Source organism: Gigantopelta aegis, chromosome 9, assembly GCF_016097555.1.
Source record: "Gigantopelta aegis isolate Gae_Host chromosome 9, Gae_host_genome, whole genome shotgun sequence".
Classification (NCBI taxonomy): Eukaryota; Metazoa; Mollusca; class Gastropoda; order Neomphalida; family Peltospiridae; genus Gigantopelta; species Gigantopelta aegis.
The window spans coordinates 65,920,144-65,941,166 of record NC_054707.1 but is presented as its reverse complement, the minus strand read 5'-3'; the positions used below and the strand labels follow the sequence as shown (position 1 = coordinate 65,941,166).

The following is a 21,023-nucleotide window of genomic DNA, read 5'->3' as shown; positions in this document are numbered from 1 at the left end:
TAATCATTTTAATTAAGGACAGATCTGACACAAATATTTACCATAGGCCAATTAATTGAAGATTGCATATGAAAAATTAATTGAAGAATGCATCCATATATAAAGATGCCTTGCCATAGTTTTAAAAATATGTGGACAATCAAATTTAACAACTGATCATTTTAACACATTGAAAACTTGTAATAATTTTAATTAAGGAGAGTGAACTAAAGGTTGCAAATGAAGTTACAACAGTTACACATTTGTTTTGTTTAATGACATGGCTTTAACACACTCATTAATTGATCAAGATGCCTGGCCATAGTTGTAAAACTGAGTGAACAATCAAACTAAAAAGTCTGATAATTTTAATAGACTACAAGTGATCATTTTATTACCAATCAGATCTTTTTAATATCTCTTTTCTCTTTCAAATAATCTGATCTAAGTTATTAGTTACACATAATTCAGCCAATTGCTGTTAACTTTTACAAAATAATTTAATACTATTATTACTATTAGAGATAAACATAATTTAGCCAATACTGTTACGAATGTCAAAATAATGTATAAGGGCCTTTTTACATGTTCACAGTTTTTGGTGTAATGATTGTTTATTAATTGTCAAACATTTGGTAATTCTGACACATAGTCTTAGAGAGAAAACCGCTTACATTTTCCCATTAATAGCAAGGGATCTTTTATATGCCCCATCCCACAGACACAACAGCACATATTACAGACTTTGATATACCAGTCGTGGTGCACTGGCTGGAACGAGAAATAGTCCAATGGACCACTGACAGGGATCTATCTTAGACCGCACATCAAGCGAGCGCTTTAACACTGGGCTATGCCCCATCCCAAGAGTCTAAGAGAGGAAAACAGCTACATTTTTCATTAGTAGCAAAGGATCTTTTATATACAGTGTAGGTGTAGTGCAGACATAACATATTTAACTCATTCTATTTCATTCATTTCAACTTATTTTCGTGCTTATATCCAATTAAGGTTCAAGCACGCTGTCCTGGGCACACACACACCTCAGTTATCTAGGTTTTTTCTCCAAGACAGTGTGTTAGTTGTTAGTTGGTTAGTGAGAGAGAAGATGGTGTAGTGGCCTTACACCTACCCACTGAGCCCTTAAGAACTCACTCTGGATTGGAACTGGTACCGGGCTGCAAACCCTGTACCAACCAGCTTGTAGTCTGATGGCGTAACCACACTGCCACCGAGGCCGGCAATTCATTCTAATAACTAAGGTCAGTGGCTACACTAGATGGCTACAACACTTGTATACATTATTAACATTTACAGATGGCTAGACAATGCTGTGTCACAAGATAAAGGACATAAAATATCTAAATTATGGACGACATGGAGCTGGTCATGTTCAGCTCAGGTGTTAGAAAATGGGTGGACTGGAACTGTTCAATGGCTGTTGTGTCTAACATATGGTCATTAAGCCAGACTAGAAAAGTGACTACAGGTTTGTTTGATTTACTGAAACCACTAGAGCACATTGTAATATTAATCATTGGCTATTGGATGTCAAACATTTGGGGCTGAATTTACAAAGCCTGTATATGTGTCTTACACACATTAACTACACATATTTACAATCGCCAAATTCGCCAATTGCGTATTTTCAGAACAATTGGCAAATTTTATTTTAATTTGGTGAAATAATTGATATTTTGTTGGAAAATAGCTATAGGTTTTGCATTTTTTTAGATAATTTGGTGAAATAATTGATATTTTGTTGGAAAATAGCTCTAGGTTTTGCATTTTTTAGATAATTTGGCGAAATGTTTTGATCACCCAGAGCTAGCCCTGACAATGTTTAAACACTTGCGTTTTAGAAAAACAGGCTTCATGATTTGCTAATTTTTAACACAGTCTTAAGAGGAAATCATATATATATATATATATTTTTAGTAGTAGCAAAGGATCTTTTATATGCACTTTCCAACAAACAGAACAGCATATACCATGGTCTTTGAAAGGTGAGAGAAAAGCGTGACACTACGACACTAGTCCCACAGGCCAGTTAAATATGTCCCAATGTGATTATTATGCAGTCATACTATGCAATTAAGAACATGTCTACCACAAAAAACATTTTGTTTTAATATAGTCCACAGCACAAAAACTTGCCATGGAGAAGTAAAAACTCCATGGCATTACTGATTGTCATGGGCAATTGCAGGGCTTGATGTTTCATATGTGTCACAATTTGTCACAACCAAAGAAAGAAAGAAGTGTTTTATTTAACGACGCACTCAACACATTTTATTTACGGTTATATGGCGTCAGACATATGGTTAAGGACCACAGATTTTGAGAGGAAACCCGCTGTCGCCATTACATGGGCTACTCTTCCGATTAGCAGCAAGGGATCTTTTATTTGTGCTTCCCACAGGCAGGATAGCACAAACCATGGCCTTTGTTGAACCAGTTATGGATCACTGGTCAGTGCAAGTGGTTTACACCTACCCATTGAGCCTTGCGGAGCACTCACTCAGGGTTTGGAGTTGGTATCTGGATTAAAAATCCCATGCCTCGACTGGGATCCAAACCCAGTACCTACCAGCCTGTAGACCGATGGCCTGCCACGACGCCACTGAGGCCGCTTTGTCACAACCAGTGCCCACGACTGGTATGTCAAAGGCTGTGGTATGTGTTGACCTATCTGTGGGGAAAATGCATATGAAAGATATTTTGCTGTTAATGGAAAAATTAACCAGGTTTCCTCTGAAGACTATGAATCAAAATTACATCCAATTAACATCCAATGATTAATTACTCAATGTGCTCTAGTGGTGTCATTAAACAAAACTTTTTTTTTTTAACCAACCAATAGTTGAATAGATGTACTTGTCTTCCAAGCCAGTGGTAATAGTTTTTAATTTCTACCCTACCCACCTCCTCCCCTTCCCCCACCCACCCATGTTGGTTCTGTGATGTGCTAAACAGGACCGAAAGAACAGTGAGATACAAACAGTGAGATACGAACAGTGAGATACAAACCGTGAGATACGATCTACAGCTAACTGTTTAGGAACAGCTGATTGCCTCCCAGGGCTAAGACAATAGCAAACAAGATCGCAGGCCCATCTCCCATGCAAAGTCTTTTCTTTCATAGAATAGATTTATGGATTTTTCACTTCACCAGAAAAGATAGAAGATGGTGCCGGATAACATCTCCAATCAATAGACGATTTCATTGAAGAAAAAGGAAAAACTTGCCAACTTGCGTTTGTTTAACATTGACTCTCTCTCCGACCTTCCAGGCAGCCATGCTGCATGCTTTTCATCATCAGCCATACTCCATAGGAAGAGGACAAGTTGTCCTGCCCATCAGGTGACAGAGTTCCCACAAGCCAAGCAAGATTACCACATACAGTGAAACCTAGCAAAACGGACACTCAGTAAACCAAACTTCCCTCAAAAACCAGATGTTTTTTATTACCACTTTTTAAATATTACTACAGAACATAACAAGTTTAAACTGGATACCTCTTAAGAACAGATAATTTACTTGGAACCATGGGTGTCCATTTTAAGAGGATTTTTACTGTATATATTAATTACAGCAGTTAACAATCATCCAATATGGCAGCCATAAATTCAACAGCCATAAATTCGTCATACGTAAATGGTATACTGAGGGATGTAAACTACTCATTTGAAGATAAACATTAAAATGATCTTTTAAAAGTTGAAAACTATTTATGTTAAATAACAATTCATTTTTCAACATTTCAAATGAAATCCAGTCTTTGTGAAAAATATTTTATACCAGATCAAATTTTTTAAAAGATCACTGTATACTATTTTTTTTTTATTACCATTTCTAAGGAAGTGTGGATAATGTAATAAAACTATTTTATTAAAGGTCCAGGCACATTTGAACATTTTCTTTGATTTAGACTCTCGTTGTTAACATCACCAACTGATTATTTTAACCTAGCTGAGCTAACCAAAATTTGTATTTCAATAATTTTATTTTGATAATTACTTTAAAAAACCCATTCCAGGAACCTTTCCAAAATTGGCTAAGATAAAAAAATATAAGAAAGGAAAGGAATGTTTAACAATTACATTTTAGAGTAAATGTTTTAACATACTGTAATTAAAACATGTGGTCTAGAGAAGAACATGTTTAACAATTACATTTTAGAGTAAATGTTTTAACATATTGTAATTGAAACACTTGGTTCTAGAAAAGAAAACCAATGCCACCACACAGGCTATACTCTTACTTATCCTATTTGGCAAAGCACTGGCTGGAATTGGAATGAAAATGGAAAGAACCGAAATGAGTCAATCCACCAATGGGGGGGGGGGGGTGGGGGACACACGTTAGATCCTGTAACCATCCATACCTCAGGTGAACAACACTCTACCACTGGACTACGTCTCATTTCTCAAGACAATACAAACACAATTATGATAATAAGTGACATGATAACATGAGCGATAAATTGACAATAGAATCAGAGATAAAGTGACAGCGTTTACAGATGAGGCAACAAGTCGTGGCCATCAGCTGCGACTTGATCACTCATCGTAACGGAGTGGTGGCAGCGGTTACCACCAATAGAATATTGATAAAATAATTCAATATATGCGTCCACAACAGCTAGTGTGCCGGCCCATGAGCAGCATCTTCCTCTTCTTCCCAGTTCTCGAATGTGTGTGCTTTGTAGCTATCAATCACACAGGCCAAAATGGTTGCCAATTCGGTGCGAGTTACGTCCAGAACAGGGCCATTATTTACAATTTTTTAAACATTTGTTTGAAGAGGGTCTGAATTGAATGACAATAAATCAGCTTGCTTAATGAGAGAGCAGACGGGTTTGCATGTCTTTTGTTTTAGCTAATGTAACTGACCAAAGATCTCTAGAAGCAGAGGGTGTGGCACAATTAGTGTTCGTCTGTTTTAGCTAATGTAACTGACCGAAGATCTCTAGGAGTAGAGGGTGTGGCACATTAGTGTTCGTCTGTTTTAGCTAATGTAACTGACCGAAGATCTCTAGGAGTAGAGGGTGTGGCACATTAGTGTTTGTCTGTTTTAGCTAATGTAACTGACCGACTCTAGACCGGGTGTGGCACATTAGTGTTTGTCTGTTTTAGCTAATCTCTGACCGAGATAGAGGAGTAGAGGGTGTGGCACATTAGTGTTTGTCTGTTTTAGCTAATGTAACTGACCGAAGATCTCTAGGAGTAGAGGGTGTGGCACATTAGTGTTCCTCTGTTTTAGCTAATGTAACTGACCGAAGATCTCTAGGAGTAGAGGGTGTGGCACATTAGTGTTTGTCTGTTTTAGCTAATGTAACTGACCGAAGATCTCTAGGAGTAGAGGGTGTGGCACATTAGTGTTCGTCTGTTTTAGCTAATGTAACTGACCGAAGATCTCTAGGAGTAGAGGGTGTGGCACATTAGTGTTCATCTGTTTTAGCTAATGTAACTGACCGAAGATCTCTAGGAGTAGAGGGTGGGGAGCAGATTTTTAAAATGTATGCCACCAATGGCAGGCACAGCAGTATTTGATACACTATTTAAGTCTGGATAACTTTCAATTCTAACCCTATGGGAAGTTGTATAGTATCATCTTACTGGCCTCGGCGGTGTAGTGGTTAAGCCATCGGACTTAAGGCTGGTAGATACTGGGTTATGATCAACCTGAGGTAGTGGGGGAGTTTTCATGCCAGTTCCAGATCTAACTCACAAGGAGTGTAGTACTAGGCTAAATAGGAAAGTGTAAGGCCATATACACACAGTTTCACAGGGGACAATATTTCAAAATCTTCACCATGTATCTCATCATCATCATCATCCACGTTTGTAGTGTCCAAAAACAAAAAGGTCTTTGTCTTTGTATTAAATGTTTGTGGTGGTTTTAATATAAAATAAAAAACCACAACAAAACAAAGAAATTATGGCTTATGAAGTAGCATTTTTTTATCAGTTGGTTAGACAGCAGAAATTAGTTTTTAAAGGTCAAAATAAATTACTTTCTATTGCAGACGTTTCATAATGCCTTCACACTTTTGGAGGAAAAAAATCCCATGGGACTATATCATGTGGTTTCTTTTCTAGTATCGCTATACTTCCTAATATCTAACAACGCCCCGAGTTTACCATTAATCATGCAGTTCATTTATACTTCCTTCAGTCACTGATCTGTGTTTTAATAAGAAACTCTTTGCGGAATATCTGCACACACAGTGCAACCGTCTAGTGTGGATTCATCCAACTCGTCAGTGAAGCAACGACAAAGCAGCTTTTTCTCCATGGAAACGAGCAAACAATATGGCAACATGGTGCTGCATGCAATTCACGGCAGCGGTCTTTGTTGTGGAACTAGTCTGGTGTTTATGTCAGTGTGTAAAGAAAGCTAACTTTCTGCAGTAGCTATCTATATGTGCATAAACAAAGTTAATCTCGAGTAGGTAAAATAATGTGTGGGCTGTCGGGAATAAATGGGAAAAATAGTCAAGTATCTTACTGTGCAAATAAATCTTAGGTCATGACATGGAGTCATCAGTTCAGTTAGAACATATTCTATGCATTACAAAAGGCATTTTGTAAAGAATTATTTTTTATAATCACAATGACATACATACTTACATACAATATTCAAAATGGGGTACCTTTCTTGATTTTGTTATCTCAATATAATAAATTGTAACTGAATTAGGTTCTGCCCCGAGTTGGGTCCCTGGCTTTCCAGAGATCGAACTCCGGGGCGGACATGCTCGAAACCTTTGTGATATATGAGCATGGTAAAAACTTACGGAATGGAACTGAATTTGGAAGGATTCATTGTCGAGGAAATTCAAGTGAGCATACACAACTCTGTCTCAACATTCTATGGATTAACCCAACACTACCATATATGTTTCTGGGGTTAATAAACTATATGAAAAGAAAAGAAAAAAATCCGAAAAAAAACACCATTCTATGGACTAGATGTTTTGAAATCTCAGGGAACATTTTGTTCAGTATCATGTCATGATTCACTATTCAAGTTTCACAGATTTCTATACAATTTTAAAACGGTAATTGACCGTAAATATTGTTAATCAAAATTTTGTAAACAAAATGTTCCCTGGATCTATTAATATATACACCTCGTCATAAATATCACACCACACATTTTAAAGTAAAATTAGAAAATATAAGTTTCGGTTTTTTAAACTACAAGTATATATTTAATATACTACACCATCTGTGAACATAATATCACAAACACACCCTGTTCCGAGCTGCACGTGCATGCTCAGTCGAGCATGATTGATCCGGGGGTCGGTTTGCTAACAATGCAGTATGCACATAGCCTCTTTTGGTGTATGTTATGTTGGCAGACACAGCTAAAATTTGATTTTAGGCATAAATTAAGCTTTATTTTGACCAACCAGTGAAATGCCCAAGCGTCCAGTGCCTCTGAACCAAAGATGGCCAATTATTGGTATGCACCAGACTGGTATGTCATGTCGTGCTATTGGAACACAACTGAACATTAATCACACTGTCATCAGCAGGCTAATACGTAAACATACTGCTTCCGGTGAAGTGAAGGATGCACCGAGGTCTGGACGTCCCAGAAAAACCAATGACAGGGAAGACCGTGCTCTCGTACGCCAAGCCAGACGAAGCCCAAAGTCTACTTGTACACAGCTGCGACATGGATGGCATCCATACAACAGAGTGTCCATCAGCACCATCAGACGACGCCTAAATTCTGCAGGATTGAGAGCAAGACGACCAATCAGACGTCCACTCCTCACAAATCAGCACCGCCATGCCCGTTTAGCCTGGTGCCAAGCACGTAATCGCTGGAACCTGAGGACATGGAGAAGGATCCACTGGTCCGATGAAAGCAGATTTTTGCTGCATCATACAGACGGGAGGGCACGAGTTTGGAGGCAGAGAGGCACAGCATATGATCAGAGGAACATTCAAGCTGAGGTTCCATTTGGGGGTGGATCCGTCATGGTGTGGGGGTGTTGTTCCTATGATTGTAAACTTGACCTCATCACAGTTCCCGGAACACTGAATGGACAGATGTACCAGAACTTGATCCTGGACGGTGCTGTTGTGCCTCATTTCGATAACCATGCTCTCGCCACACGTCCAGTCTTCATGGACGATAATGCCAGACCACATCGTGCTCGAGCTGTTGTTCAGCATCTCCAACACAACGCCATTGAGACACTACCATGGCCTGCCAGAAGTCCAGACCTAAATCCTATTGAGCATTTGTGGGACATTTTGGGACGTAGGGTGAGAGCAAGGGATCCTCCAGTTCAGAACCTTCAGGAATTGACCCATGCATTGCATGATGAATGGCAGCAGATCCCTCAACAGAGCATCAGACGTCTGGTGACAAGCATGAGAAGGCGTGTAGAACATGTTATCCAAGTGCGAGGCGGTTACACCAGATACTGAGTTAGCCAGTCATTGTGGACCTTACTAGTGTGTTTGACATTAATGAAATGTGAACTGTGTTGTGTGTCTGTTGTAACGACCCCGGCAGCCATACTTATTTCACCGTATTTTACGGTGATTTTAGTGAACTTTACTTTGCTACAATTAAATTTTCTGACTGAACGCTCACATGAGGCCATATAAACAGTTTAATGTGCTTTTCTAAGCACCATTTTTATGAGGCTGAAGATCCAGTTTTACTTAGTGAACAAAATTGGGTGGTGCGATATTTATGACGAGGTGTATATATGAAGTTGAATACACTAATAGTTATTATTCAGTTTTGTAAACATAGCTTTGGTTTTAGATGGAGTGACAACATTTATAATATTGAACAATTCTGTAAAGATGTCATAGCTGTATATAAATATATCCCCTGGACATTGTCCTGTTCAAAGAAATACTTTTGGAAACAATTTGTAGTTTAGAAATAATTTGGATAATTTACAACAAAACCAAGTTTGTTCAACATTTTTGGCTCACAAAATTTATCAACATTTTAATATTATTGATACTTTAGCATATATTTGAATAAAACAACTGATCCAAATGTGTCAGGTGTTGTTTTTGTTTAGCAAGATTTTGTTTTAGAACAAAGAACCATTCTCGACTTTCTTGATGTCAAAACCTTGTAACCTGAATGACAGTTTCCGACTTATTTTGATGTACATAAAACCCTATTCTTCACATCTCTCTTGAAATCCAATGCAATACACATCCATATTAACCTACACAATTGCTGTCTCCCTATGGAAATGCTGTGCATCATGTCTGGCGCACTAACTATTGTGTGCCAGCTTGTTAATTTGGCCTCATCCACAAGGAATACATATATTTTCATGTTAAAAAGACTTTAATATAATGACCTTCAGGATCATATTTTAATGTTATAATGCCAGTCATAGGACTTATTGTGAATGGATCAAATATATCCATCAAATGGCAAAAACTGTTCAGTTACAGTAATATAGATAATTTTTAAAAAAGATCATATTCATAAGAAATTGGAAATATAATATTTTAAGTTTTACTATCAGTATAATGCAAAAAAAAAAAAAAAAAAAAAAAGGAAAAAAATATGGGAAATTATCAGGTGAGTGAGTAAAGAGCTGATAGGAACATTTTCTTAAAAGATGTTTTAAATTGCACAGCAATAATGAATGATTGATTGATTGATTGATTGATCGATCGATGAATGAATGAATGAATGAACAAATGAACAGATGAACTTGATTTCAATACATAAACAAACATCTAGAATGCCACTACAAATATTACTGACAATTTCAATCTGCTTACAAATAAACATTTGTTTCAGGACAGAAAAAAACACAGATAAAATTAAAACATATATTCAATTTATGCCCAAAATACTATCCACAACGCAATGAAAAATATATTATGTTTTTGTCAGTTTTTGTTAGTTTTATAATCTAACAGAAATAGGCAACAAAGCAAAGAATACCAAAATGCATATGACTCTGCTACCTAACTCATCGAACAGTAATATAAGTTAATTTGTACCTTTACAACCCATACTAAAGCAGCCTCATTGACCTAGATTAAAAAGGTTAATGATAATTCTGCCATTATCCATTAACCATCATGACACCTCTACCTCGGACTAACTATGTCACCAACTATATTTCATAAAAGCACTTTTCTGATTAAAAAGTCTAAGGAATGGGGCAAGAAATGAAAATGCAATTATCTTCAATGAACTAGGATACACACTTGTCACGAATCCTGTATATCCCAGTCCATCATCTTCTACACCAACCCATTCCATCCATTTGTGACAAGCCACAAATCTTAACAGAATTATGCTGCAAAACTGCTTGAGTGCATGGCGAATGTTGTGTGAATTGTCGGACAAATGTTACATATTCTGTCGATCATGCCGGGCAATAAAGACAGTCTAATCCAATTCTGTTCTCAATTATTATTTGCCCCTAACGACAATGGCCAAATGGCTCGCACTGCTCCAAAGGTTTTGCCCTGGCCCATATTACTAACGAAATACAGAGAAATTCCATTTCGTAAAAATTTCTCTGAATGTCGGAATTTCATATGGCTATAAATTGCACACTCTCATCAATATAACTTGCTACGGGACTCGGCCCTCTTAAACACGGGTCATAATTTAGCACCGACCTCCGCCAACAAAGTGGCCAGAAGTCACCCGAGGGACACAGTTTTTCACTTACAGGGTCGCAATTGGAAGCATAACAGAAAGGACAGTTTTTTTTGTCTGCAGGTTGTTAGAATATAACTTATCATTGGCTGTCCGAGGTGATTAATGAGGCTGCGTATTTGCCCATTCTACACGTCCCCTAGGACTGGCAGAGTACACACGGCTAAACAGCTTTTACGCCAGGAAATTAAAGCAACTGGAAAAATATTCAAAGTCATTCAGATGTCTTATTCATAGCATAGCCGTGAGGTCGTTTTGGCACTGGCTTTCTAACAGAGCCAATATTTTCTGTACGTTTGGAACGGACTTGAAACGTACGGAGGTTTCAGCAATAACGGCCGTGGGCAACTGTAAAGCTCTCTTGTCTAGGGACCTTTTATTTTATTCTGTACACAGGGTGAGATAAACTACATTTTGCAATTTAATCTGCTGACTCATTAATTCAGATAATGAAACAAACCAGCTTCTTAATATGCATGGGCATTTTTCTTAGTGCATGTAATCTATTCAGAGAGACAAATGAAATACTTATAACCATAATGTTAGTAACATATTGTTAAAGTTTAGTATAAAATGATTATCTATCAGGACCATATTAAAGCTATGTATAACAAATACCCCAAAACACTTAGCAGACTGAATTGAAATGGTGTAATTTTCAATCAGCATTAATATATATATTTTTTATTTCAAAATAATCTAGGTTTTTTTTAATCTCATATGTATTTTTCAATCAATATCATTGTTTTTTATTTAGCATTATGAAAAATGTTTTATTTTTCAAATCACTTTAATGTTAATAACACAACAGAGTCATATTTTTAATATTTTTAACATTTGTTAACAAATAAATTAAACAAATAAACTAACATTTATGCTTCAGGTTTAATATATATTTTGTTTATATATATTCAACATTACAAAAACTTTATGGACTGAATTTACAAATGTCTTATATACGTGTGTGTAACTATATACATAAATTTACAATGCTTAAACACTCATGTTTGAGAAAAACAGGCTTTGTAAATTTGACACTATGTTAATACAGATTCCACACACAAATGATTGGCCGTTGTTTATATGAATTGTGTATTGTTTAATCAGTATTACGATTATTGTTGCACAGCAACATTTTATATTTTTAAATATTATAATTTAATACCAATTTGTTTAATCAGTATTATAATTATTGTGGATTTTTTTTAAATTTAACATTATCAACATTTTGTATTTTTAAATATCAAAATATTAATGCATCTTCTACAATATTTCATAAAACTCAAAATTACGAAGAAAAAAAATTTAAATATTAATACATCTTCTACCATACTTTATAAAAATTAAAATTAAAACAAAATTGAAATATTTTTAATATCACAACAGCAACAGAGATTTTATATATAAAAGCTAGTCTGCTGTTTACATCAATTACGAGCTGTGTATTGTTTAATCAGTGTAGGGCTGGCAGGGGGAAACGGGCCGGTTCCGACCTCTCAAGACAACATTTGCTGTGATCGCTATACGGAAATTCTTATCCCGATTCGTGACCCGGCCCGACGCCAAGCTTTCCTTTGGCTTGCTTACTCTTGCTGACAAAAGCTATTTACTCGCTGGGTAAACATTTCCCTTCTGCGGGATCCAGACTTAAGCGCAGCTCATTAAATGTGAAAACAACACACTGCAATAGCCAACAGTGTGTTAAGTGCCAACATCTCCAAATTTGGATCAAATATTTCCTAGACACCATTAACCACGGCTTTGCAGGTTTACAGACCTAAAACTGATAGGAAATCATTAGAGAAGGAATTGCGGGGTTCAGGTCAGAGGGGTTTTCGGAGGTGATGGGTGGGGGATGGGGTATGAATTCAGGGTTAGGAAAATTGTTGCCTGGATGCCCAAGTTTATCCACTTTATCAATCAGGCAACTGTTATCATTGATGTTGTAAGCCCGCCCATACAGGGAGCTACTGAATATTTAATTGTAAAAAGGTATTATATATATGAATCTGGGTATCTTAAATTTCAGGCTATCATAACAATGTTGTTGGGCTACCACATTTAGATGCATGCTACTCTGTGGACAACTGTTAAAATGAAAACATTTACAAGAAATTTAGCCAATGTTTTCATTTTGTTTTTTGATATCTCGATAGCAATTTATACATGAACATCAGTCATAAAATCTACTGAGAGTATCCTGTATGACTGGCTGAAAGTCGATCTATTACACTAAGCCTGGTTTTTAATATTTACAGTATTTCTGACTGGATACAGTCTAACACACTAACAGGTCACATGATCATCAACCATTTTACAGACTAAAAACTGGACAGCGTGTTGTTGACACAGCTTTATGCTGCCAACCAATTAATGTAGCACCCTTTGTCTTTTAAACAGGATATTTATCATGGCCAGCAATCTCGGCAGTCCTGTTAGTTACTATCGGCAACCAATTTGCCTGAGTAGAACACAAAAGGAAAATTGCACCTGACAGGTAAACGAGGTATGAGGCAGCAGCCACTGATGTTAGCCAGCATTGCCAAACAACAAAGGCCGTCTCTCTCCATCAGCAGGCACTAATTAGACCAATTACTGGGCTTCAAGAAACTAGGTATGCAACATTACATAACACAAGGCTGGAGCGGATTTGTCCAGTACCAGCCTCGGTGGTGTCGTGGTTAAGTCATCGGACATAAGGCTGGTAGGTACTGGGTTCGCAGCCCGGTACCGGCTCCAACCCAGAGCGAGTTCTTTAGGGCTCAATGGGTAGGTGTAAGGCCACTACACCCTCTTCTCTCCCATTAACCAACTAACCCAATGTTCTGAACAGACAGCCCAGATAGCTAAAGTGTGTGCCCAGGACAGCATGCTTGAACCTTAATTGAATATAAGCACAAAAAATAAGTTGAATTGAAATGACCAATACTTGATGTTTTGAAGCTGCAATAATTACATAAACTCTGTCAGTGAATGAAAACACCATCCAATGTAATTAGGAACATTCATTTCGTGGACACACACACACACACACACACAGATAGAAAAATAATGCAGTCAAGAAAGAAATAACCTATCCTTTTCATTACATCAAATGGATAAAATATATTAGTGCCAAAAATAGCCATTGTTTAGTATCTGATAAGATGTCTTTAAAAAATATTCCTTTAAATAGATTAAAAGGAAGGGCGGAGGTGGTGAGAAAAAAACTAATAAAATCATATCTTTAACAGCACAATAATTTTACCAAATGCCATGATTGTAAACAATTCATTTTAATCAACAAAAATTGAATATTCCTTAAAGATTCAGAATGGCTTAAGTCTTAATTATTATAATAATATTAATTATGATAACAATAAAGTTAAAACCAGACAAAAACATTTTTATAAGTTGTAGACATATATCAGGAGATAACATTAAACGTGTTTTCAAAATATTGAAAAGCCTAAATTAAAACTGCCCTTAACTCCCTTGAATAGTGACCTAATTTATATGTGATTTTTTGTCCTTTTGCATCCGTGTACTATACACATTGAAAATGATCTAGAGTGATGTGACATTTAAATAATGATGTCATCTTTGTTTTTCAATGAAGTTTAGAACATTTAGAGTAGATATATTGTAAGACATTTTACCTGACAGAAAAAGAAGGAATAATGCTTTTAACTCGTTATTATGAATGTGAAGTACACAGTAAAATAGATTTAAACCCTACAACTCAGTTAACAATTATATTATGAAAATAACCTTTACATGCTGTAACGCTGAACAACAAAAACATTTTTGAAATTGAAATTTGCATCTCTGCACAAATTAAAGTCAAAGGGATATATAAAGGTTGTGACTTCTCATTAACTGTAACATCACTGGAGGACATTGATTTATTAATCATTGGCTATTGGATGTCAAACATATGGTCATTTCAACAGTCATAGAGAGGAAACCTGCTACATTTTTCCATTAGTAGCAAGGGATCTTTTATATGCACCATCTCACAAACAGGATAACACATACCACAGCTTTTGATATATCAGTCGAGGTGCACTGGCTGGAACAAGAAATAGGGCAATGGGCCCACTGACAGGGATCGATCCTAGACTGACCGTGCATCAGGCGTGTGCTTTACCACGGGGCTACGTCACGCCCCTATATATTTTTAAGTCCTCAAACTACATTTCAATTAAAACTTGCATCTCTGCATAAAGCAAAGTCATAGGGACATATAAAGGTTGTGACTTCTCATTAACTGAAACATTTGTACAGAAGTGTGCATTCTACTATGAGACAGATTCTCACAAGCCATGGTGAATAGAGTGATTCTGTAAAACAGATAGGCAGCTGCCCGTCTCTCGTGACACAAGTAATATCAGTCTTTATTTAACTCCCACACATTAACACATCTCTTTACCACACAAACCAATGCTTCTTAGCACAAGAATAAAATATTTTTGACATTCACTGTCCAAGTTTAAAATGTCAAAAGTTCCTTTTGTTATTTGGGTCAGATTGGCTTGGAAAGATAAAATGTTTAAAACAAGACATTATTATAAATATAATGCAGATATATAGAGGATAATAAACGAGTTACCAGTTATTATCAAATTTATGTCCCAAGTGAAATAATTTGCAGTTGTTTCAAGATTTAGCGAGTGACAAATGAAAGTTATTTCAAAAAGGACATAAATTTGATAATAACTGGTACTGAGTTTGTTATTCTATTTATTACCTCAGCTATTTTTTCTCTAAAAGCCTTTATTTTCGACGAACATGCACAAAGGCCAACCTGTATAGAAACGATGTAAACCACTTTACACACACTGTTCTGAGAATTGCTATAACTTTGTAATTTAATCACGTTCATAGATAATTTCAAAAACAAAAGTTCTCTTTATTCTGCTACAAAATCTATAACGAAATGCATTAAAATGACATTTTGTTATAAATTTAAGACCAAAAACAGAGAGCTGTAAATGAAACTTTTTAAATTACATGACGTCATTTTGTGTGTTTGCCAAATCGTGATGACATCATATTTTACAAAATCCACTAGCCATGGGATCAGTGATTTAAAAAATATACTAGCCATGATTAAAAATTCACTAATCCCACTTTACTTAATACAATTTTACTAACAGTAATAATCAGATATGTTACCTAATGAGGGAGACAGACATTAAAAAGATTAAGATTGGGGGTGTGGTTGTGGGCAGAATATTCATATTTACAAAATAGACTTAAATGCAGTATTTGATAAGGTTTTCTTTCACTAGTCATTGGGCATGGCAATATTAGTTATTTACTAGCCCAGCATTGAATATCACTAGCTATGGGAGTGGGGATACCATAATCTAGAAGCCCTGCACACCAGTGTAAGATATTGCTCTGCCATAACAATCACTAAATATCTAACTAGTGTAATATTGGTGTCACGTAAATCATTTGCTGACCCAATTCGTAGAAAAATAACATGTAGTAGGTCTCGACATCTGCTTACTTCTGCATTGCAGCTTGTTTGCAATTGGTTTGTAATAAATAAAATATTAAACTAGCTTGCCTGTCATACCATTTTTATGAAACTCATGAACAGTGTTGGTATCTGACTCCCTTTTGCTCGTCAGATAACAAAACTGTTCACTCATTTCATAAAAATGGTATGACAGACAAGCTCGTTTAGTATTCTATATAAATATAATGCTGGAGAAAAATTGTAACAGGGATTTATCAGGATTTTTTGCCAAGGTCTCATGTCTGATGAGATTTGCAAAATTAGCGCGAGTAAATCATACTTGGGATATTTTTGTTAGGCTACTGAATGACACCATTGTTAATTTAATAAAGTTATTTATTACAACAGACATGTATGTGTGTGTATGTGTGTGTGTGTGTGTGTGTGTGTGTGTGTGTGTGTGTGTGTGTGTGTGTGTGTGTGTGTGTGTGTGTGTGTGTGTGTGTATCTATCTATCTATCTATCTATCTATCTATCTATCTATATATATATTAGGAATGTTTAGCATAGACATTGGGAATTTTTAGTGCCACTTTCTTTTGGGAACGAGCCTATTTTTGGACCCTCACAGAATGACTGGGTAAATCCCTGTGTAAAACATTAATGTAAAACATATTCAGTTAAGTGGCTTGTCAATGTAGTCAGTTACTGGTTGCTGATTAAATACTACACAAGAAAATGTCATCATCAAGTCAGTCAGTAGATTGAGCAATTCTGAAACCAAATCCTGTTTTTCTTGGCCAAACAGAAGTGATAAAAAAAGGTTTCTTAAATATGCTAATTCTCAAACCAGTTCTTTGGGGAATACACTATGAGACATGTTTGCCATATTAACTTTAATTCATTGTTGGCAAATTGGTGTGAAAAGGATTAAAATTAAAACCATTGAATCTGTAGCAGCAAGATCAGCCTGACATCAAACTGAACACCTGTTTTGAACTATACAAGCAGAAAAGCTTTCACTCAAGACAAAAACTCTTTTTTTTGCTGCAAGAATGCCGTTTTACACCCTTGTTTAAAATCACAGACCCTAGTCTGTGAAAATGAACACTTTAGCAGGGCTCACACTGGAAATGTTTTTAGTTTAGCCAATTTTCAGAAATGTAGAGTATTTCCTTGAAAATCATTAAAATGTGGTTAATGTAAGGAATATTTGATTAAAATTAGCAATTGGCTAATATGGCAATGTACAGGGTAAGTCGTGTTTAGTTTGGTTAATCCATAAATCTATTACTCATTTGGATAAAGTTAAGTTACATTAGAGTGACAAGAGTCTGGAATGCTAAAATGGGGAAAAAGTCTTAAAACACCCAAGGGGTCATTTCTATAACCGTTACTTTTTAGAGGTATGTGCAGGGTGTTTTCTAAATATGAAAAATGCATTTCATGGTATTAGAAAGACCAGGTTGACGGGAAAACATTTGGACATATGGAAATGGATAATGTAAACACTAAAATCTAAGTCATGTGTGACTGCAATTAGCACAAATGGCTCTAATACAGTCAAAACTACACCATAGTGTTTAAAAACTACACCATAGTGTTTAAAAACTACACCATAGTGTTTAAAAACTACACCATAGTGTTTAAAAACTAGGCTCTGTCACTTTAATCTAAACAAGCAGCAAAGCTTTTAGTCAAGCCAAAAAAAAAAATAGTTTTGAGAGAATCCCGTTTTACATCCTTGTTTAACGGAATCAGTGCAATCATTTTTAGACTGTCTCGGCCATGTCAGCTGCCGGTTCGGCAACCAAGGAGGAAATTAACTCTTCGACTCTCTCGTTGTGCTGCCAAAAATTACATCTCAGTACTGTGTACCACAAACCAGGGTGAAGAAGAATGCATAATTAATGGAAGTCGAGTCTCGGTCGAGTCGCTAGCTACAGACCCAGGCACGGTTACAATGAATTGACTGTTCTACAGTTGTGAAATGTGGACAATAAACTCTAACCCCCCTCCCTCTATCTCCACCATAAGCAACAGAAGGCCACAAATAAGCAGCTTAGTCATGGGCAGCACCAGACTATCTAAGACAGTGTGAAAAATAAATTACTTCATCATCATTTAGCCCAGTTATGGCCGACAGGCTTTTGTATTGCCTACATGGTTGTCCTGTGTGTTCTGTCCCTTGGTACACCTTCTACGTAATGGGATTTATCAAATATCATTTGTCTTCTCATTCAATTATGTGTTTAAGTTTAATAAGAGATTAGTTGGTGTGCATTTTTTTTTTTACAAGCTCTAATCTTTAGATTTCTTAGTAAATTAAAAAAAAAAATTAATTAACAAAGCTTACAGCATATCCACCAGAGAAATATTTGAAGTGTGTTTTAATAAATTAAAAAAAAAAAAAAATCACTTAACTATCCCAAAACTAACAGTACATATTGTAACAACAATGATACTAAGATAACACAATACGTATAACCTGTGATATACCAAGACCACAATATATATATATAAAGTTAAGTTTGTTTTGTTAAACAACACCACTAGAACACATTGATTTATTAATCATCGGCTATTGGATGTCAAACATTTGGTAAGTTTGACATAGTCTTTGAGAGGAAACCCGCTATATTTTTTCCATTAGTAGCAAGGGATCTTTTATATGCACCATACCACATGCAGGATAGCACATACCATGGCCTTTGATATACCAGTCGTGGTGCACTGGCTGGAACGAGAAATAGTTCAATGGGCCCATCGATTGGCGTATTGTTTGGTAATATTAATATTAAGATCATATACAATACCTAACACCAAACACAGCATTACACCCAAACACTTTGCATGTATCACAAAGTGCATTGTGATGTTTCATATCCCCCTATACCATTTAATGGTTTTCTACAATACAATTTAAAGCCTTGTAAAGTTTCTTTGGGACATCAGTATAGTTATTGAAAATACAGATAATGGCTTTGAGAGTTTTACTTGTATCATGATCTCACAGCATTTGAAGAACTGGTATGTACAATTTTATAAAAACAATTAATAGTGGCTGACGTACTAACTTAATACTAATAGTTATTGAAATACAGATGATGACTTTTAGAACTATACTTGTATCAAGACCTCACTTCATTTGAAGAACTGTTATTTACAATTTTATAAAAATTAGTAATAGTGGGTTTGTTACATTGTTTTGTTTTTTAAGTTAGCTATGTTAAAGCAAATATTTTGAAAGTTTTTTGTTTGTTTTTTTAAAGTGTGGTGCTAAATATACTAAAAGAAAACTAAAAACACAACAGAAAATATAACAAAAGAGAATAATAAGAAAGCAGTGAATGCACATGGTGTGGTTCTATCGTTGGCTCATTTCATGGCATAGCTGCAGTAGTGCATGTGCAATGTACACTTTATACAACATACTATATTGTTACCCAGCTTACAGAAATTGCATCCATAAATATGCCACCGTTTTTAATAATACTGACTTTTATTATCTCACAAATAATAATGGAATGTCCCATATTTTATTTATGATATATAATTAGTATTGTCGATTTCAAATTTTGTTGTAATAATTAAACAAAATAATTGAAGAATATTTTAAAAACTAGTTAACTTTTTTTGTGAGCAACTCTGAAAAACAGAAAATTACTTGAAATGGAAATTAACAAAAAAGATTTTTTTTGGAATAATTTAGAAAAATTACCAGTACCTCATTATGTGAAATTTAATCTTTGTAAAAACATTTAGAAAAATAAATGCATCTGGTTATGTCACAACATCATACATTTAAATTTGAAAATTTTACTTCATTGAATTCTAAGATTTATATATAGCGATATGTCACAGCATTGATGTATGACTGCTAATGTAAACACTTGTTACGACTGTAGTGTTAATTCAAAAGACGGAAAAGTTACAATACCGCCAACATGCCAACGCACTCGCACACACACCATGTACGTTATGTATGAAGCTCCGTGACAAAATAAATTCACGAAAACTCACCTCCCAGACCGTCTATCCCATGATCCTCTCCTCCCAGGTGCTGCTTGCTGGCTCCACTCAGCTGTACTGGTGACAAAACAGGGGAGATAATTATACAAACTATTTTACACAAAACAACTGGCAGTGCATGGCAAGCAAAATAAAAGTCAAAGAACTAAACAAACTATTGTGATCTATGGTGAAGATAAAAAAAAAAAACTACATGTGAAATAAATCAATATGAACAAATTTAATAAATTAATATCTTCTTAAATTGTGTAATAGTACTTAATTTATACATTAGTTTTAAAGATTGTTAATAAGCATATATATTTTGAAGTCATTGTAACTACATTTGTACATTCACTTTGAATATTGAAAAATCAAGTATTTTAATGACAAAATGTAATCTTTGGTAACAGATTCTGTGTGGTCATATTCAGGCCTATAATATATCCCTTCTGATGTCTGTTTGGTAGTTTTGAAAACAATATATGTGAATACATAATAATTTATTACAACAGGTAATATGGTTTAATGGCTATTATACACATGAAAAAATGTCACGGCAGTTCTTTAAAACATTAAAATATCACTTGTTCTCAAGATTTAAAAACAATGCCCCTTATTTCAACCCAGGTTTAAACTAGTGTTTCTTCACTATTGCACTATCAATTAAAATCATTGAATTACATCCAAAACATAAAATGTAGAATATATTATAATTTTAACATTGGTCAGAGAAAATAGTGCAATAACCGGACTAATGAAGATCTCAACATGTCATATGAGTTCTAGTTAAAATTGTAATATTAACTACCAATGACAAAACTAATACAGTGATCAAAACTGTATCCCTACACTGGACATGACAAGATTCAGCAAAAACCATGCTATGGCCAC

General features: G+C 35.4%; 1 protein-coding gene across 8 annotated transcripts in view; it reads right to left on the bottom strand.

Annotated features, from left to right (window-relative positions):
• Nucleotides 1-21,023, bottom strand: part of LOC121381332 (hepatocyte nuclear factor 6-like) — a 69,233-nt gene that overhangs the window by 25,380 nt on the left and 22,830 nt on the right. For 6 of the 8 annotated variants that reach the window (XM_041510594.1, XM_041510596.1, XM_041510601.1 and 3 more), the window contains exon 2: nucleotides 20,142-20,207. The exons of the other annotated variants lie outside the window; for them this stretch is intronic. In XM_041510594.1, the coding sequence (XP_041366528.1) occupies nucleotides 20,142-20,207 (66 nt within the window). The remainder of the gene's footprint in view (nucleotides 1-20,141; nucleotides 20,208-21,023) is intronic. 8 annotated transcript variants of the gene reach the window in all.